The sequence below is a fragment of the Equus caballus genome, chromosome 5 (genome assembly GCF_041296265.1).
Source record: "Equus caballus isolate H_3958 breed thoroughbred chromosome 5, TB-T2T, whole genome shotgun sequence".
NCBI lineage: Eukaryota > Metazoa > Chordata > Mammalia > Perissodactyla > Equidae > Equus > Equus caballus.
In genome coordinates, this window is record NC_091688.1 from 34,365,517 (window position 1) to 34,384,627 (window position 19,111).

General features: G+C 47.6%; 1 protein-coding gene and 1 pseudogene across 4 annotated transcripts; both read left to right on the forward strand.

Moving 5' to 3' along the window:
• The first annotated feature begins 415 nt into the window (after positions 1-415).
• Positions 416-16,817, forward strand: LOC102150150 (low affinity immunoglobulin gamma Fc region receptor II-b). Of its 4 annotated transcripts, none has more exons than XM_005609899.4 (8): positions 554-768; positions 4,812-4,832; positions 6,076-6,333; positions 11,304-11,582; positions 12,307-12,423; positions 14,074-14,130; positions 16,069-16,106; positions 16,220-16,817. In XM_005609899.4, exons 1-8 carry the CDS (start codon positions 657-659, stop codon positions 16,304-16,306), a joined length of 969 nt encoding a protein of 322 aa, XP_005609956.1. In that variant the 5' UTR covers positions 554-656; the 3' UTR covers positions 16,307-16,817. The 4 variants fall into 4 exon arrangements, with proteins under 4 accessions (XP_005609959.1, XP_005609958.1, XP_005609956.1 ...); XM_005609900.4 differs by having other exon boundaries at positions 555-768; positions 11,304-11,558; positions 16,220-16,725; XM_005609902.4 differs by lacking the exon at positions 14,074-14,130 and having other exon boundaries at positions 416-768; positions 11,304-11,558; positions 16,220-16,725.
• LOC102150109 (polyhomeotic-like protein 1 pseudogene) lies at positions 7,263-9,985 on the forward strand (annotated as a pseudogene).
• Positions 16,818-19,111: the final 2,294 nt, after the last annotated feature.

A 19,111-nucleotide genomic window follows, 5' to 3' on the forward strand; every position in this document is an offset into this window, starting at 1 on the left:
TTGTTGAATGAGTAAAAGAGTGAATGAGGGAAGGGAATAATGAGGATGAGTGTGATCATCCACTTGCCACCCTGACACACCTCTTTGCTCTTGTTCCACAATCCAAAAGTGAGTCAGGGATTATAGTAAAGAAAATCAAACGATGGTGGGTGGCCTCAAGCTCCCATGCTCAGTTTCAAGAAGAATCCAGATTCCAGGGTCCAGGCCCCCAAATGGAGCTATAAGTACAAGAAGTACTAGAAGTACATGGAAGTATAAGAAGACTATTGCACAGTCTCCTCCTTCACCTTCTCTAAAGAGTTAGAGACAGATAGGGGGTTCTGAGCTGAGTTGGGGAGACCATTCCCCTCTTTCTCCAGAGGCCCAGCCCCGCCATGACTCCAGAGGAAGAGGAGGAAGTTGTCTCCCAGCTTCTAAGATTTCTGTGAATTTGGAGTTGGGCTGAGCCAGATTCATTCTGGGAAGCCCTGAATCTTCTGGGAGGGAACAGTTGAAAGGAAAGAGGGTGGAAGGGGAGGAGCCTGTGATAAAAGAACACTTCTTTTCACTTCCTCTTTTGGACTCCAGAATTTGTCCTCTGGGGTGATCTGTCAAGCCTCCAGAGAAACCTGTGCCTGACACGCGGGTGCTGCAGAGCCAGCTTACTCCAGGAGGGGATGGAGATTCCTTCATTCCTGCCCATCCCTGATGCTGAGAGTGGCTGGGCCGACTGCACACTCTGCCATCCTTTGGGCCACATGCTACTGTGGACTGCTCTGCTATTCCTGGGTAAGTCAGAGTCCCCAGAAGGGAGAGAGGAGCAGGAACAGAGGCAGGTGAGCTTTCCTAACTCAGCTGCTGCCACTTGGTTGGAGCTGAGCTTGGGTGAGGATGAGGGGTGGCATAGGAAGTGTGTGAGGAAAGTCAGGAGGGTGAAGGCAGGCTAATGAAGAGCAAACTCTGCCAACTTTGCTGGCCTTGGGAAATTGTGAAATTGGCAGCATTTGGTTTTGTTTTTTTTTTTAAATGTCTTTTACCCAGTCTCACTGGGCACCCAGGTCCTTGATACTCTGCCACCCACTACACCAGAACCTGCTCTGAAGAAAGTCTAATGACCTAGACTTGAATGACTGATGAGTGGCCAGGATGTTTCCCTTCCTTAGAAATTTGTGTTTCACAAGGACCAAATCTTAGTTGGGAGGGCTAATGCTGTCTTAGACAAGCAGTGGAGAGGAAGCTATAAGACACATTTGTGGGGGAGGCAGAAGCCATTCTCTGTGTCACTGAAACCACTTCATGCAGAAGAAGCCTATTCTGTTTATGTATAAGGAGATTCCCCTGGGGGGAAGCACAAGCGGGTCTGGGTTATCTAGGCAACAGGGGCTCAGAGGATAAACAACCTGGGCAATTCTGGAATTACAAATTGTGGGACCAGAGAAGTCACGTATGCCTCCTTGCACTGCACAAGCATGGGGACAAGTTGTAGCTCTGATCAGGGAGAAAGCCAGGGTCTTAAGCCAAGATGGAGGGCTATTTTTCTGACCATGATCTTAGCCTGGGCCAGGGGCCAGGGACAGATGGTGCTGGGTGGGAGGAAGAGTCTAGGGGAGGCAGATGAGGGGAGCCCTACTGCCAGGACTGTGTTCTCCAGCTCAGTTCCTGGAGTTTCCACCCTCACATTCACAAATGATGGCCCCAAAGGAAGGCATGTAGCCACTCTCCCATGTTATGTGCTATGACTGGTGGTACAATCTGGTCGGTTCTGGGAGCCCTAGGCCCTCAATGCTGGATGCTACTGGGACAGGAGGTGGAGGTGAGGAAGAGAGAGTATTCCCCTATGAGCAGGATGAAATGGATTGAAGCAGAACAGCATGTAAAATGAGCACTCAACTACTTCATTTTTCATGTCAGGAAGCTCAGGCCTAGAGAGGTGATATGCTTCCCTGTCTCTGCTAATAGTGCCACCAATGTGCCAGTCACCTGGGCAAGACTCCTGGGAGAGATTCGGTGTTTTCTTCCATGTATCTTTTTGCTAAGTCACAAAGGATCGACTCGATCTTTTCCATTCTTATTCGGGCCCCCATATTTAGGTCTTCATCACTCCAAGACTCCATTTTTACAGCACCCTCTGACCTGGTCTTAACTGCTCCTGTCTCCTCTTCCCTGAATTCATGCTGCACACTGAGGCAGTGACATCTTCAATACAGCTGTGGCTGAGTCATTGCTCTTCATAAACGCCTTCAGTGTTGCTCCAATGCCTACTGAATAAAGCTCCAGTTCTACCCTCCTAACCATGTTCCCCATTGCATCCTAAGTGGGTCTTCCTCTACAGCCGGGCGATGTGTGCACTGCACTTTCTGCTTTCACAGATTCCACAAACTGCCTTGTTTAAGCACTAAGTGAATGCTACGTGCAGACACAAGTTCTAGGACTTGGGGGTTTATCAGTGACCAAGACAGACAGCCTTCCTGGCTTAAAGCACAAGGTTTTTCTCTCTCTGAAAATGACTGCATTGGTTGTGACCATATTTAGTATTTGCTACTGTTTTCTGAATGTGGAATAAATAACTGGTGACTTCTCTCCTTTTCTCATCTCTTCCTTGTTTCTTCTTTTCCTTCTCCTCCTTTTAGTCACTACTTCTTTATCCGCTCTTCTCCTGCACTGTCTCCCTTGTCAATCTTGCACACTGAGGGTTTTAGCTACCGCTTCTATGTCAATAACTCTCAAATCTATCTCTCTGGCTGGTGTCAAGTACAATTTCATATTTCCACCTGCTGGTTGGACACCTCCAAATTGATTTGCCAGCTCAGAATAAAAAACATGTTCAGAATCCAACTTATGATCTTCCCCTTTTAACTGTTCTTCTTCTTCTAACATTTGTATTTGTCTGAGCACAGCCAACCCTTTTCCTAGTCACCCTCTTTTACCACCCCACATCATATCACATGCCAAGTTCTCGAAGTTCTGCCTCTTAAGTTTCGCTCATGTCTATTGTCCTCTTCTTCACTTCCTGTTGTCAACACAATTTTGGGCTCTTTTATCTCCCACCTAGATGCATTCAATGAATGATTTCCAGAGCATTGGCAGTAAAATTAGTTTGGCTACTGCCCTCGTTGAGCTTACATTCTATGGAGGGATATAACATTAAATAAACAAACAAAGTGGCATAAATATAAATTGGAAAGCGCTATGAAGATGTAAACAGGATCCTCTGATAAGAATAGTTGTTGGGGAGAAGTGAGAGCAGCCTACTTAAGCAGGATGATATGGAAAGACTTCTGAGGAGGTGACATTTACACTGAGAGTTTAAGCATGGTAAGAATTTAGCCATTTGAAAATACAAAGGAAGCATGTTTAGAGTAGAGGATCGGTGTACCCAAAAGCCCCAAGTTTGAAGAATTTAAAGACGGCTGGTGTTACTGGAGCTCAGTGAGTAGGGGAAGAGGATTTTGAGATGAGGCTGGAGAGGTGAGCAGGGGCCATGTCAGGTGGGGCCTTGTAAACTATTTACATTTTATTTTAAGAGCAAGGGAAAGCCATTGAAGGCTTGTTAGCAGGGGAGTGACATTATCTGATTTGATTTTTTAAAAAGAACTCTAGCTTCTCTGCGGAAAATGGATTGTAGGGAAGACAAAAGAAGTGAGGAGACAAGTAAGGAGATTGGAGAAAGCATGTGGTGGGTGACCTAAACTAAAGTGGGCGCCATGGAGGTGGAGAGAAGTTGATGGATTCAAGACCTGAGTTGGAAACAGAATAACAAGATCTACCGAGGGATGAGGCTTGGGAGACAGGGAGGGTAAAAGGTGACTTGCAGGTTTCAGGCGTAAGTGGGTAGATAGTGAAGATAGATACTTATTTGGGGAAGACTGGGAGAGAAATAGAATGTGTCTACTTGATTGGACAACACGGGGTTCATTGGTGATTATGACACGAAAAGCTTTAGCGGACTGGTGAGGGCAGAGTCCAAATTGCAGAGAATTAAATAGTGAATGGGAGGAGAAGAAATGAGGACAGCGTATGTAGGAAAAGTGTTCGACGAATCAGGCTGCGAAAGGGAGCAGAGAAATAATTCTGGAATTATAGGTGGCGTTAAGGGAAAGTTTTTCTTGTTTGTTTGTTTTTTTAATTAAAGCTCCTGAAATATATTTATGTTAGTGGAAAAGATCCAGTTGAAAAGGAGAAGTTGGTGATGCAGAAGAGAAAGGGAATTACAGAGAGAGGGAAGTCCTCAGAAGGATGATAAGGAATGTGTTCTGAATTCCCTATCACAACCTGGGGGCTACCAGGACAGAGACTGACGATGGATGGGAGGAGAGAGACTTTCCCCAGGGAAAAACAAGAAAGGAAGATGGGTGGAGATGCGGAGAGGTAGAAGATTCAGTTGGAGAAGATGTGAGATCTCCCGTCTAACAGCTTTTGTTTTCTCTGTGAAGTGTGAAGGAAGGCATCAGCTTTAAGTGAGAGGGGACTGGAGGCAAAGGATGGGAAAGTTTGGGGAGTGAGGAAAGGATGAGTTTCACCACCAACAGTAGCAGAGCAAATTTACTAGAGAAAAGGGGCAGAATGGCAGCTGAGTAACCTCCCTACCTCTCAGGACTAGTAGCGGGGCAGTGTTCCTTTTGAATATGGTGACCTTAAATTTACCGACACCTTTCTTTCTGCCTTTGTGGTAATTTCAGGAACACACAGCTAAACAAGTAAAGATATGGACAATACAGGTGAATTTGATGCAGATAAGGGCAAGGGAGTTAAAGAGCTTTGCAGGGAGGTGATTATTTATAACGATGAATCATCGAATCTTTCCTGGCTGATCTTTGCTTTCTCTCTTACAGCTCCGGTTGCTGGAACAACTGGTAAGCGCTCTACCCACATCTTCTCCCTCCCCCAGCTACCATCTTCTTTTACTCCCAGTACCCTATCTGGACTGCTCTGAATGCACAAGTAACCCAATGCTGAGGTAGAGCCAGGAAAGAATAATTGCTCCCAGAAGATGCCCTGTCCCCTCTCCCTCTCTCCTTCCTCCTTCTCCTCCTCCCAGGGAGTCAGGGGAGGGGCAGCCATGATGCAGAGGTGCTTCACCTCTTCTGGTTCTGTTATAGTGAAATGTCACAGACATTGTCACAGAATGTCGCTCTGTGCTGTCTCTCAATTGCCTTCCTCTCCAAATAAAATCAAGAGCCCAGGCAATTTTAAGCCAGCTGCACGCGAAATCACATACGCTGCTTAGGTTGTCCCCATGTGTTGATCAATCCTCTACTTTGCCGGTATCTGAGGGCTTCAGGGCCTGTTCCCCTGAACAGAAATAGGAGAAGATAGCCCCGGTTGCAGCTTGGTGGTGTGAGCTCTGCTGGGCACTTCCTTCTCTATACCACTAAGCTCCCTACCTCCCAGGACTGGTCGGGGCCAGGGCTCTCCCTGGGGCACTGAACCCAGGGCTCCCTAGACTGGCCCTCCAGCCTTTCTCCCACTTTCTTTATCCTTCTGAAGCCACAGGGACTCCTCTGTGGGGGGTGTGAGGATAATCCATCCTGGCCTCCTTTCTAAGGGATAAAGAATGACATCAGGTCAGATCTGAAACTTGATGTCTGACTCTTATGCCTGGTACCTCCACCAGATGCCCCCACTTGTCTTCATCCAGCTCTGGAAAGAATTTATCCTCTAGTGTCCAGATGCCTCAGTTTGGAGGGGAGGAAAGTGAGTCCCAAGAGGATGTGTGTGTGTGTGTGTGTGCACGCATGTGTGTGTGAGAGACAGAGAGAGATAAATAGAGAGAGAGAAGAAACTGGTTAGATATCCTTCGGTGAGGTATACATATATTTCTAGAGTGTTTACCTTGGCCCCTCTCCCTGTCTTTTACCTTTTGCCCTCTCCTTCTGAGGAGCAGTCAAGTTCTCTGAGAGGATCTGGGATCTGTTAGACCCCTGTGGTGGGATGTATGAGTAAGAGGAATTGCCTCCAGTTGCAGAACAGTTTGGGGCCGGGTTCCACTCTTGACGTCCCCAGCAGGACCACAGTTTTTCACTGTCTGAGATTTGGGGCCTGCTTAGACTCTTGGTGTCCCCTTTCCTTATGCTGCCTCCTCTCTCTGCCCCTCAGAAACTCTCCCGAAGGCTGTGGTGAGCCTTGAGCCCCCATGGATCAACGTGCTCCGGGAGGATTCTGTGACTCTGAAGTGCCAGGGGGCCCATACCCCTGAGGACAACCCCACTCAGTGGTTCCATAATGGGAGCCCCATCCCGACCCAGGTCCAGACCAGCTACAGCTTTAAGGCCAAACACAATGACAGTGGAGACTACAGGTGCCAGACGGGCCAGACGAGCCTCAGTGACCCTGTGCATCTGGATGTGATTTCCGGTCAGTGGAGGAGGGTCTGGGAGGACAAGGAGAGATGAAATCTGCTGACATGGCAGAAGTTTTTAGGGAACGGGTGGCCTGTTTATTGAGCAGCATCGCTGTGAGTTGTTTGAAGTAGTTTTTCCTCACTCATTTCCCTTTTCACCAACCCCCTTTGCTTGGTGTGTGTGGTCGGGGTGGAAGTTCCTAAGAGATTCCTCAGATCATGTTAGGCTGTTTGGCCTCAGTCCTGATTGAGCAAGAAGGTTAAAAGGCCAAAGACAAGCAGCCGGGGTTGAGAGAAGCAGAAGGAAATCCCAACTTCATAAAAATCCTTCCATTTTTATGGCAGTCAAAAAGCACAGGGAGACCCACACCTGAATCCTAGCCCTGGAAATTATGAGCCATATAAACATGATGAATTCATTTACCCTGAGTCTCAGTTTCCTCATCTGATCAATGGGTATACTAATGCCTCCCTCATCAGATTCTGGTGAAAATCAGCGTTTCCCTGCCCTCCTACCCTCTATGCAACTTGAGGTGAAAGTTATGTTTTGACTGTCTTTGCATTTCCAGCCCCTGACACGGGGCAGGGCTTAATAAATGTTTGCTAAACAGATCAATGATTTTACAGAGCCCCTGGCAAAAAGTAGGTTCTCCATAAAGAAAAGCTACAATGTGATTTATGATGAATATTGTCATTGTTACTCTTCACTTAGTCCCCTTCTCTCACCTGATTTCCAAATTTTCCTCAAAAGTACATAGCAGGCCAGGGGGGCCCACAGCCCTGGGCTTGCCGCCTTTGCTCCCTCAGCCCAGCAGGAAGTGACAGACCCAGACGGAAGCCCTGGAGGCCTGGTAGAGCCTTGACCTCAGTGACCCTGCCCCTCCAGGAAGGGGAGAAGGTCAGGGAATGCTGCCATTGAGATGGAATGAGACCCCACTCAGCTGCCAAGCCTGGCAACTGGGGACCCAGCTTATGAGGCAGATGCTCCCCTGGAGGACTTGGGTGCAGTCAGACCCTGAACTTGGGTGCAGGGTCTTGAGCCAGAGCACCAGTCTTGCAGACCCTGGGCTACTACTATGGAGACTGAGAGCCAACAGACCTCCAACTCCACCAATGGGAGTTCCAGCTCAGGAGGCAGCTCTCAGCCCCAGATAGCGCAAACGTCACTCTATGAACAGCAAGCAGAGAAGGCTCTGCAGGCACTGCTGCGGGAGCCCAGTAGGCTCTCTATGAGGTCACGCTCCAGCAGCAGCTCTGCAATGCCCAGTTGCATAGCTGGCTGCTGTCCAGCAGGCCACAATTGCTGCCAGTCAGCAGCCCAGCTCCCCAGACACCAGCACTACTCAGTAGCAGACTACTACCACCCATGCCTCAGTCCATCTGGCCACCACATCAGCCACTCAGCTCATCAGCTGATCCCAGAGTGTGAGCTTTCCCAGCATTACTGCTTTAACCCAATCTGTGCTACTGGGGACCAACTTCTCCTTGCCCTCTCGACCAGTCGCAAGCCCAGAGGTATCTAAGGCCATGGCTGGGAAACCTACTGCAGGTAAACTGGACCCTGAGCCAGAATGTGCCTCTAGCCTCCCAACTCACCCTGACGCCTATTAGCGCAGTAGCTGCAGGCCGGCAGGAGGTGCCATCTGCTCAGTCTCCTGAAGTCTATGCAGATGCAGATCAGGTGCAGAACTTGGCAGTGAGGAACCAACAGGCCTCAGCCCAAGGATCTACTCAGAAGGCCATTCTCCTGTCTTTAGCCTCCTCCATCTCTAGCCAGGCCCTAGCTGTGACTCAGGCTTCCACTGGCACTTTAGGCTAGTCCTCAACCTTAGTGAAGCTGAGGGAGGCAGTGAGAATAGCATCCCAGGGTTCACGAGTCCAGGTGGCGGTGGCCAGGCATGTGGGCGTTTGGATCAGTTGCCTTACTCAGGAATGGATGGTGGTGGGAGCTGTCCCAGGAAAGGCATAGGAGTTGTGGAGCCCTGGGCTGCCCCTCAAATAGTGACTGTGAGCCAGGGCAGCTAGACAGAGGATGAAAGTGCAGCAGCCAAGAAGGTAGAAGCAGTTGGGTATGGACAGCAGGACACGGTTATGAACCTGACAGGGACAGCTACAGCTGCTCCCAGCCAGTCTCTTATTGGCTCAGCCACCCACACACAGATCCAGCCCCATTCATTGGTTTATCAACAGCAGCAGATCCAGCCCCAGGAGAAACAGGTGGTGATCCAGCAGCAGATTGCCATCCACCACTGGAAACAGCTCTAGCACTGTCAATCCCAGTGCTCCACACAGCTATGCACCTCCAATTGGTGCAGCAGCAGCTGCTGCAGCCACAACTCTCACTGTCTCTCAGCCACCGGAGCCCAGGTCCTTCTACATGCAGTTTGTGCACATGCAGGCAAATCCAGACATTGGCTGTTAAATATAAGGCTGAGTCTGAGGAGAAGGGAGACGATTCAATGCTTCCTGCCAAGGCATCTCCAGTAGCAGAAAGCCCCAAGGCCATGGAGAAGAGCAGTTTTGGAAAGAAATCTGAACCGGTAACCAGTGGGAATGCTAATACCCCAAGCAGTGAACTGGCAGCGGTGGCCCCTGCCCACCAGCATCACCTCCTACACTAACCTTGGTGTCCAGACAAATGAGTGACTCAAAACCCCCACAGGCCATTGTGAAGCCTCAGATTTTCACCCATATCTTTGAAGGCTTTGATGTCTAGGAAGGAGCAGAACCTTTCCTGGTGGGTTGTTCTTCATTGCTGGAAGAGTCTGAGAAGTCACTATAGACTGGCCTTTTGATAGGGCTGAACGAGAGTCAGCCAGGTGGCCCTTTGGGAGGGGACAGCCCATCTGCCAAGTAGACAAGAAGACGAATCTCCTGAATTGCAAGCACTGTGGGAAGTATGCCCCTGCAGAGCAGTTCCGTGGCTCCAACAGCTTCTGCTCCATGAGTTGCTCCAAGAGGTATAATGTGAGCTGTACCTCTAAGAGGTATAACTAGTTTTCAGCCACTTCTGGCTGAAAGGGAAAACAATGAGAGTTTTAGAAGCCAACTATGCTCGTGTTCACAGCATGGACCCCACTGCAGTTCCTCTGACATTGCCCGTGCCAAGACCTAGGGCAAACACCATTGGGGTCAAGAGGGTTCTAGCCGAGGTTCAGAGAATTCCAGTTATGATGAAGCACTCTCTCAAATGTCTCCTGGGCCTTTATCGGTGAGAGCTGGTCATGGAGACTGTGACCTGGGGAACCTCCATACATCTCTGCCTACACCAAAATTACATGACATCAACCCTGTGTTCCTGTCCAGTAATCCTAGCTATTGGAGTGTAGAGCAGGTATATGAGTTTTTGCTTCTCTACAAGGCTTCCAGGAGATTGCAGAGGAGTTCTGTTCCCATGAGATTGATGGAAAGGCCCTTTTATTACTTAAAGAAAAACATCTCATAAGTGCCGTGAACATGAAGCTGGGCCCTGCCCTCAAGATCTGCACCAAGATAAATGTCCTCAAGGAAACCTAGGGTGGCCCTCTTGCACAAACCAGCCTAAGGCAGACATTCCTCCCTATCCAGGTTATAACCTGGCGCCAGCAGAGACTTTGCAGGGAAGAAAGAACTGTTCCAATGATGTAAATCTTCTGCAAAGGGGACTATCCAGACAGGGAAGAGAAGTGCAAGAATTGGCTGCTGGTGCTACATGGCAGCATCTTTGACATTTTCTCTGGGTTCTACTTTATTTTAAAAAATTTTTACAATTCTCAGCATTCCCACCTACCCTAACCCAATCTTTATAAAAGAGGCAGTCTAGAGAACCAGGATTGCTCAGCCTTGTTCTCGAGTGGAGTGTCTAGCCAGGGTCTCAGTTCTCCAAGAGGAGGAATATGCAGTATGGTAGGCAAGAAAATGGGTGGAAGGTAGGAGTGCCTCCTCAATGGGAGAGGTAGTGACACAAGTGGCAAGATCTGGTGCTCCTCCTTCTTCCCTCTAGATTTTCCTACTGTAGCTGTGGCTCAGAGTTTTCTCCTTGTTGTCACTCCCTCCCTTGGTATGGAACATTTTCTCCTGCCTCCGTGGCAGGGTCACCAGCCAGTGTAGAGACTTGGTTGGACTCATTCTGATTCACTGCAGGGACTGAGAGTGTTCAACTGGCATGTATGTGGCTGTTGTCATTCTGTCTGCATCCCCTGCTCCCTTCCGATTTCTCTGTTGTCTTCTACTCTACCTTGCCTTCCAAATCCAACTCTTCTCTGTCCTATAGGTTTAGAAAAATGGAGTGTGTGGGGCTGAGGTCAGGAGTATAAGTACTTGCCTTAGGCTCTATGCCCTTACAACAAAAATACTAAATATTTTTTTTAATGCCTCAGTGAAAGGATGAAAATTGGGGGAAAAAAATGTACACAGCAGGCTAATGATCCACCCATGACACTGCTGCCTTCAGATGAAGACCCCACTGAAGCAAAGCTCCACATTTACTAACATTCATCAAATAAGCTAAATATTTGTTGAATGTCCATGACTTCCTCCCATCCCCAAAGACATATGTCTCTGCTGTGTCTCCCTCACATGTCATCTCCCATGTCAGAATGGATCCCTCCCTCCCTCCCCCAGGGAAGGGACTGCACCCAAGGGTCTCTTGTTAGCCTTCCTGTGGAGGCCTGTTGGGCAGGACAGCATGGCAGCTGTCTTCTCCCAGAAGAGGAAAGAGAAGACAAGCATATCCTGTACACCTACTATGTGCCAGGAACTATTGTAGATGCATGGTATTATTATATCCATTTTCACAGATGAGGAAACTGAGGCACAGAAGAGTTACGTTACTTGCCCAAGATTAGAGAGTTCATAAATGATGGAGCCAGAATTAGAGACCAGGATTGTCTGATTCCAAACTTAAGCTCTTTCCCCGACATGTCATGTCCTATCAGTAAGGATGGTGTGGGTTCAGAGTTCAGTCAAGACCACCTGGGTCCTGTGGTTCCTTTGTGTCTTTCAGACTGGATGCTGCTCCAGACCCCTCGCCTGGTGTTCCAAGAGGGGGAGCCCATCCACCTGAGGTGCCACAGCTGGAGAAGCAAGCCTCTGTACAAGGTCACATTCTTCCAGAATGGAAAATCCAAGACGTTTTCCCATGTGAATCTCAGCTACTCCATTCCACAGGCAAATCTCAGCCACAGTGGCGCGTACCACTGCACAGGAGTTATAGGGCAGATGCTGCACTCGTCACAGCCTGTGAACATCACTGTCCAAGGTGACACCTCTGTCAAGATGGAAGGTGGGGAGAAAGGGGATGGACAATTAGGGCTAAGGTCATGTAGGCCTACATGGAGATCTAAGAAATGCCACAGCACTGGGGCATTGGAGCAAAGAAGAGAGGTTTGAGGGCCTTGCTAAGCATTGGCCAGTGGGCAAGAGTAGGGGCCAGAGCTTGAAGCCCCCAGCTTCCGGTAATAAGTGACAGGTGACAAGGCTGTTGTGCTACTTTGAAATGCAGGCCCATACTAAGGATAGCAGCGGAGCAGAGCTTCCTCAATGGCTCAGGGGTTCCCTAAGCTCCTGGACATTCCTGAGAACTGAGGTTTTCCTCATTTCTTCTCAGTTCTCGTGTTGCACCCATTCACTCTCAAAGGCATAGTATGTCCCGCACAGTTCAAGGCTGTGCTGGATCCAGGGGTCTTGCCTCCAACTATGGGAGGCTTCAGGTCCCCCTCCCTGCTCTACCTGAGGGCTAAGAGGAACCCTGCCCTCTGTGCCTACACGCTCAACAGTGTGTCTTTGTTAGAGTAGTGGAGAAAGCTGGGTATGGGGGAGGCACAAGTCCAGGCACAGAAACCCTGTGCAGGTAAGGTTGGGGAAGGAAGTAAGTGTTGCCCCTGTGAGTGACCCAGACACAAAAGAACTCCAGGGGAGAAGCACTGGGGTACAGCATTGGAGGAGGGCGGGGAGGGTGGAGGCGGGACTGGGAGAGTACTGCCTCTCCTGAGATCTGTCTTCCCCAGGGTCCAGGGAGTCCTCACTGGCGGTGATAGTCATGGCTGTGGTTGCTGTGATGGTTGCAGTGGCCGTTGGTGGTGCCGCAGTAGGCTGGTTCCGCCTCAGGAAAAAAAAGATTTCAGGTTTGTGGCTTTTCTTGGTCCTTCTTTTTATTAGTTCCTTTTTTGGCCAAGGTCCTAACCCTAAACATTGCCAGAACCCTCATCTTTGGGCTAGAGAAATCCTTAGCTTTCAGGTAGAGCCCTGTATTTTATTCATTCATTTATTCATTCATCCATTCAACCAGGCTTGAACAAACTTGCTTATGTGCCAAGGACTGTGCTAGAAACTGTGGATGACAATGAGATAAAGCCCAGCCTCTGTCCTCAAGGAGTTCACAGTATTGTGGGGAGGTACAATAGTCAGAGGAGATGAGAGCAATGAGAGAGAAATGCAAAGGCTCTGATGAGGGGAAGAAGAGCCCACATAACCCAGCATGGGCTGGGGCAGCTAGAGAAGCTTTCAGTGGGAAGCAGTGTTGTGTTGCACATGTCGTGGGGCCTGAGTCCAAATCTCAGCTCCACAGCTCACCAGCTATATGATCTTGGGTGAGTTACTCAACTTCTCTGTGCCTCAGTTTCTTCATCTGGAAAATGAGAACACTAATAAAACCTACCTCGTAGAGTCATTATGAGGATGAATGAGGCTGAAGTTCTTAAAACAGTGCCTAGGATGTGGCAAACAGCACATAAGTACTAGCTGTTATCATTACGGAAGAGGTGATGTTCGAGGGTAGCGGTTAGCCAGACAAAGAGGGCTGGAAGAGCGTTCCAAGCATGGGGGCCACGGCATGGAAATGAGCAGTGTTGTGGCTAGGATGGGGGTCGAGGGAGGCATAAGGAGGATGCTATAAGCAGTCTGATGAGACTGAAACCATAAATTGCAAGGCAGAAAAAGAGGAGAGAGGAAGCAGGGCAGAAATATGGGCAGGGACCCGGTTACGCAGACCATGTAGGTCACATTAAAGAACTCAGCTGTATTCCAGCGGGGTTGGCAAGACCACAGGAGGGCAGTAACCACGTTTCCTCATTCTTCATGTTTCCCCCCAGCAGGGAACACAGTGCTTGCCCTGCAGCAAGATGCTCAATAAACATTTGTTCACTGACTGATCAGCTGAAGAACTTCAACTCTTGGAAAGCAGCTTCTCTCCCCTTTAGTACTAATGTGAAAGAGCTGAGAGAGAAGGGAGGATGCCATAGAAATCCAATAAGCAAATTGTCATAATTCATCACACTGAAAAGCTAGCCTGGTAGAGAGAGAGAGCACTAAAGACACCCAGACACAGAGAAAGTAAAGGGAAAAAGAGACTCGGAGCCATTGAGAAAGAGAAAATAGTACTACTAATACCTGACAAAGCACTTTGCAATTGGTTCACAGCCAGGACCGCAGATACTGATGATAAGAAAATGTAGAGATATGGAGAGAGATACCACAAGGGAGAAAGAGGTGCTTTTTAAAAGAGAGCAAGCCTAAGAAAGATGCAATAAAATGGCCTTTCTGACAGCCCAAGGAGCCCTCACGGTTAGCCTACTTGACTTATATCTCTCTAGACCAGCCCCCTTACAGGCGAGGTCAGTCCCTGGGCAGCAGAGCTGGGGAGGGGGGAGGAGAAGACACGTCTGTGTGGGGAAAGGGTTTGTATTGGTTCTAATCCAATCCTGCCCCTGGTCCTTGGTTCTGAGGACTGAGGCCTCACCCCATAATCCTACTAACCTCCTATGTGCCCCTCCTAGCTCACTCAGGAGCCCCTGAGCACAGGGAAATGGGAGAGACTCTCCCTGAGGAACCAGGTGAGTGCAGCTCCCCTTCTGGGGGCTCTGTGACACCCCACCTGGGGCTGTCAGATGGATTAGAGCCAGCAAGAAGTGGCTTGTGTGAGTTCAGCTGGGGGCACAGGAGAGGGAGGGGGCAGTGGGAGGAGGGCAGGGGCTCAAATCGCTTGGTCAGTGCTGAGACTAACTCCTGGGCCTAAAGAGGACCTCACCAGAGATGAGAAGAGGAACACCTGACCCAGATAGAGAGGGGAGGGCTGTGTCTGATGCTGGGGATATTTCCAGAACAGGAAATCAGAGATATTTGGGTCTTTCTGTGGAGCTTTCGCAGAGCTGGCCCAGGGCAGGGGTTAGAAATTGTGACTGAGGCAAATAAGATTAAAGGGGTAGTATTCTAAGAGGAAGGGAGGAGGCCTAGGGAAAAACCCTGGATTTGTTGGCGAGGCTGTCTCTGTGGAGTGATATAGGTAAGGGTAATAGGGCTCAGCTTTTCAGAGAACATTAAGAGGAGATTTTGGCTTGAGAAAGTTCTGGGGGACCAGAGGTATTAGTGGGTTTTGTGGGCAAAGCTTGGTTCTAGGTTTATTGACTATGGGCCTGATCCTAGCTTTGCCACCATTGTACAATGGAATCTTTAACAAGTCATTCCCGCCTCACGGGGTTCAGTCACTTCACTGAGGAATTGAGTGGGTTGGCCTGGATACCCTCTAAGCCCTTCCAGGTCTGATAGTCTGATAGACAGTTACCATCCAACCCCTGGGCCAGGTGGGAGTGTGTAAAAGGAACAGGAGTGTCCCAGGAGACTTCTCGACTGTAGTGAAATCCAGAGCACCAAGGAACCTGGAGCTTTCTCTCGGGGCTCCCGGACGGCAGCAATGGCCAGGAAAAAGAGGCCTCGAGGACTATGGCTGGAGTATGACTCAGAGCAGAGCCAACAGATTTGAGAGCATGAGCAAAATGGCACTCGTCCAGCTGCGCTTTGAGCAAGGCCCCTGTGTCCCTTGGCCGGGCCAAGTGGGCATACGGGCCTGAGTTCGAGCCAGGGCCAAACCAGATCTAGAAAACAAAGCCTAATAAACATAATTGGATTAGCTGCTTTGATGTTTGGTTTGTCTATACTGGCACAAATATATTTCACAAGTCACTTATGCAGCCAGCCCCAAAAGGCAGAGCAAGGTTGCTGGGATTGTTGAAGTGTGAAAAAGAGAATTCAGAACCTGATTTGTTCCAGAATTTGGAGCATGGCAAACAGAGACTCTTTGTGTCCAGGGGATGAGTTAAGAGACTAGATGCTTTGTCTCAGACCCCTCCCCCACCTCCCGAGGAATGCCGCTTTGCAGATCCTGAGGCTGCTTTTCACATTGGCAAAGTCAATTTACTGGCAAAAACATAAGGGAATTCGGTGTGTTTTAGATATTTACCAGGGAAAGTACTGGCTTGCTGGCTTGCTTCCTTCTTGCCCTCCCTGGCCCTCCCTCCCTCATTCTCATGCTTTCTTTCTTTTAATGTCATGGAGTATCAGATTCTTCAAAGTTCTAACAAAGACGTGCCACAGCCGGCCAAAGTGGAAATGGCCCTCAGTCTTCTCTCCTCGAAGTCTGTGGCTGGCAAAAATCTGGACTTGACTTTACTCTGATACTGAATACCCCTCGCCTCTTCCCCATTATCTCAGATCCCCGAAGCTGCCTTGTTTGCTTCTAGGAAAGCTCAGCAATTCTCTGAAAAGAATGCGGCACAAATACCTGCCTCCCTTTGCCAGTATGGTCAGTGGAGGAGGCCGTGCCTGGGATGCCGAGGGTGGGTGGGGAACAAAGCTCTCGGCCTGCAGGTCTGAGTTGGGGTTGGTGGTCCTTGCCTCAGGTCTGGTTTGGGGCTTGGCTGTGCAGCCTCAGCAGCAGCGTGCGCAGGCCCTCTTCCACAGCAGTGCCCTGGCTCATCTGTTCTTTTTGTCCACAGCCAACGTCACTGGTGCTGAAGAGGCCGACAAAATTGAGGTGAGCCATCCCAGCCATCTCCCTTTCGCCCCTTTTCTCCTGCTGCCTCTTCTGTTGTCTCCGTTCCAGAGACTTCTCTGTGGATCCGCATTGCTCTTTTCTGCTTTCTCTAGGCTGAGCATACAATCACCTATTCACTTCTTATGCACCCGGAAGCTCCAGAGGATGAAACAGAGCCCCCGGATTACCAGAACATTTAGTCTCTGTTGTCTTGCCTGAGATTTGGGGAAGAGAACCGGAGAGGCCAGGATCTGGTGTCTTGTGGCCTGAATTCCCTTGAGGGAGGACGAGAGGACGCTGCAGTTCCAAAGGAACGGGACTCTTCCAGAGTTATCGACGAGAATCCTGAAGCTCCTTGTCCTGAAAGCCGTAGACAGTATGATCCCAGATGACTGACTGTGCTGAATTCCTCCGTGCCTTAGCACTTCTCACCATGAAGACTCTTCTGTTACACATCCACGCAGCCAATAAAAATTACTTTTATTACGAGATTGTAGCAACCTGAGAAATGCTTATGTTACATGTTACATGAGAAAAATTATATAAGTATATATGATTTCAGAAATGTTGGAACAGACTAACATATGCCAACATATTAAAAGTGATTGTTTCAAGGTGATGGTGATGGAATTATTGGTACTTTTCCTTTTCTTTCTCTCTTTTTCTCTACAGATCAAGTATTACTTTTATAATAAAACACTGTAAAAACAACATTTCTTTTACCTTTTGAAGGCTGTGTTGGTTGGAGGGTGGACTGATCTGGGGTCTGTTTTTCAACAATATTTTTGTTATATTTTCTCAATAGTAAAAACCCTGGGAGGGTAGAAATGGGTAGGAGGTGGGAGAGAGGGAAGATGGGGAGTGTAGAGTGAATGTCTTTCTTCTTAAAACTGAATACTCTTCTTCCAATGAGTTTGTATTCTTGTTGTCATGTCTTCTTCCTCTTCCTCCCACGGCAATGAGACAATCATTTTGTTTTGCAAGACCGCTTCTCAGGAAGCTGAGCTTCCAATGAGTCCTTAGTGGAGATGGCTCACTCTTCTTGCCCTGCTGTTCTCCTATCATAGTTACTAGAAGGATGTGGCCTTCTCAGAGAAGCCATCCCAGCAGGTTAGAAGCATGACTGACAGCTTCCTTAGGGGTTTGGTGGATGCCCTTGGAGAAGCCTTGTTTTCCTGGAACTCTTAACACAGCTTCGTTGTGCGACATTCTTGTATTCAGGATTTAGTAGACTTCTTTGTTGGGTAGTTTCCATAGCTTTCTATGATACTTACGTTTTATAACCCCACAATCAGATCCCACACTCAGATATTGTTATAATAACAGGGAATAGTAATCGCAATTACTGGGTCATTAAGGGCTTACTTTATGCAAAACTATGTGCTTTAGAATTAGAGAGTTGAAGAGTATTAGCCATTCTTATCTCTTCTTTGTGATTTTCCTGTTCACATACTTTTGCCCATGTTTAGAGTAACACTGTATTTTCCTTGATTTATAAGTTACATAGTAGCAACTAATTTCCTTTTATTTATATGTAAATTATTTTACAACACTAATGTTCTCTTTATAAAATTAAAATACAGATAAGAAAAAAAGATAAACCCGCAAGCTAGAAATAATCAATACTAACTTTTAAAGGATGTCAATTCACATTCCTGTCTGTAGCAATAGGTGTATGTATTTTAAAAATTGGATCACATTGTATTTTTACATGTTCATAAATATACATCAGGAAATATTCATGTTCATTGTAAGCGTGTAACCTCAAATAATACAGAAATATATAGAGTAAAATGAAAGTTCCTTTTTGTCTGCACCACCACCCCCTCCACCCCCCGGAATCCTCTTTCCCTTTCTATGGGTAGCCACTGTTGAACATTGGATGTGTATTTCAGGATTTTTTCATATACATATAACACATATGTATGGTTTTTTAAAGTCCATAAATGGAATCATACTTTACATATGTTTCTGCAGTTGTTTTATTTTGATTAACAGTGTACTATAGAGATATTTGTGGAAGTATTTTCTTTTTAATGATTATATAGCATTCCATAGTACAAATACAATACTGCATTTTATTTAACCAACATTCTAAATGTTACCGATTTTCCATTGTTATACACAATACTGCAATGATCAACATTTTGGGATGATATTTTTGGCTGTGTGTGTATTTCTGCAGCATAAATTCCTAGAAGGCAAATCATTGGCTCAGAGGATACTCTCATATTGTCTTTGACAAAGCAGTTTACATGTCCTCCCACAGTATATTAGGGAGCCCATTTCCCAACACACTTAATGTTGGACGTTTTTAATTTTTGATTTTTGCCAATCTGATTATGATCGACTATGTTGCTATTCCTTACCCAGCGTGAATTTCCCCTGGTTCCAGTAACAGAGCCCAATTTAATTTTGGCAAAATGGTTCTACCCTCCCTCTCAGTCCATGTGGGTAGGTGGGCTGACTTCATCCCTGATTCCAGAGGAGGGCGTGCACTCCGAGCTGGCCAACAGGTGCTGTTTCCCTGGAATTTAAATCCTGAGCAGAGTGACACTAGGACTGAAAGCAGGTGAAGTTCATTCGTCCCAGTGGCACTGCCCGGGTGAGATCAACTTCTACATCCCTGAATCTGCCCTGTTTCTTGTAGTTTCGAAGGTCCTTCAACTTCTCCTTATATTAGTTAATTTATATTTGACAGAATTCTCCTACAATATTACATGGACTTGATACACTTTTAGGATAGATCTTTGACAATTTTTTTTTCCTGCATTATTGGTCTGATCAGGCTTTTCTATCTCTTTTGGAGTCAATTTTGAAAAATTTTACTTCCTAGGAAATCATCTCTTTTATCGGTATGCAGCTGTACCCTGTATTTTCTTCTAATTTTTGTAATAATTTGTGTCTGTACTTACATCTCCCCCCACATATCTAGCTTTTGGGCATTCTTTCTTTTATCAGTTAGGTGATGTCAGCTGGAAATAACAGGAAGTCATGATTCAAAT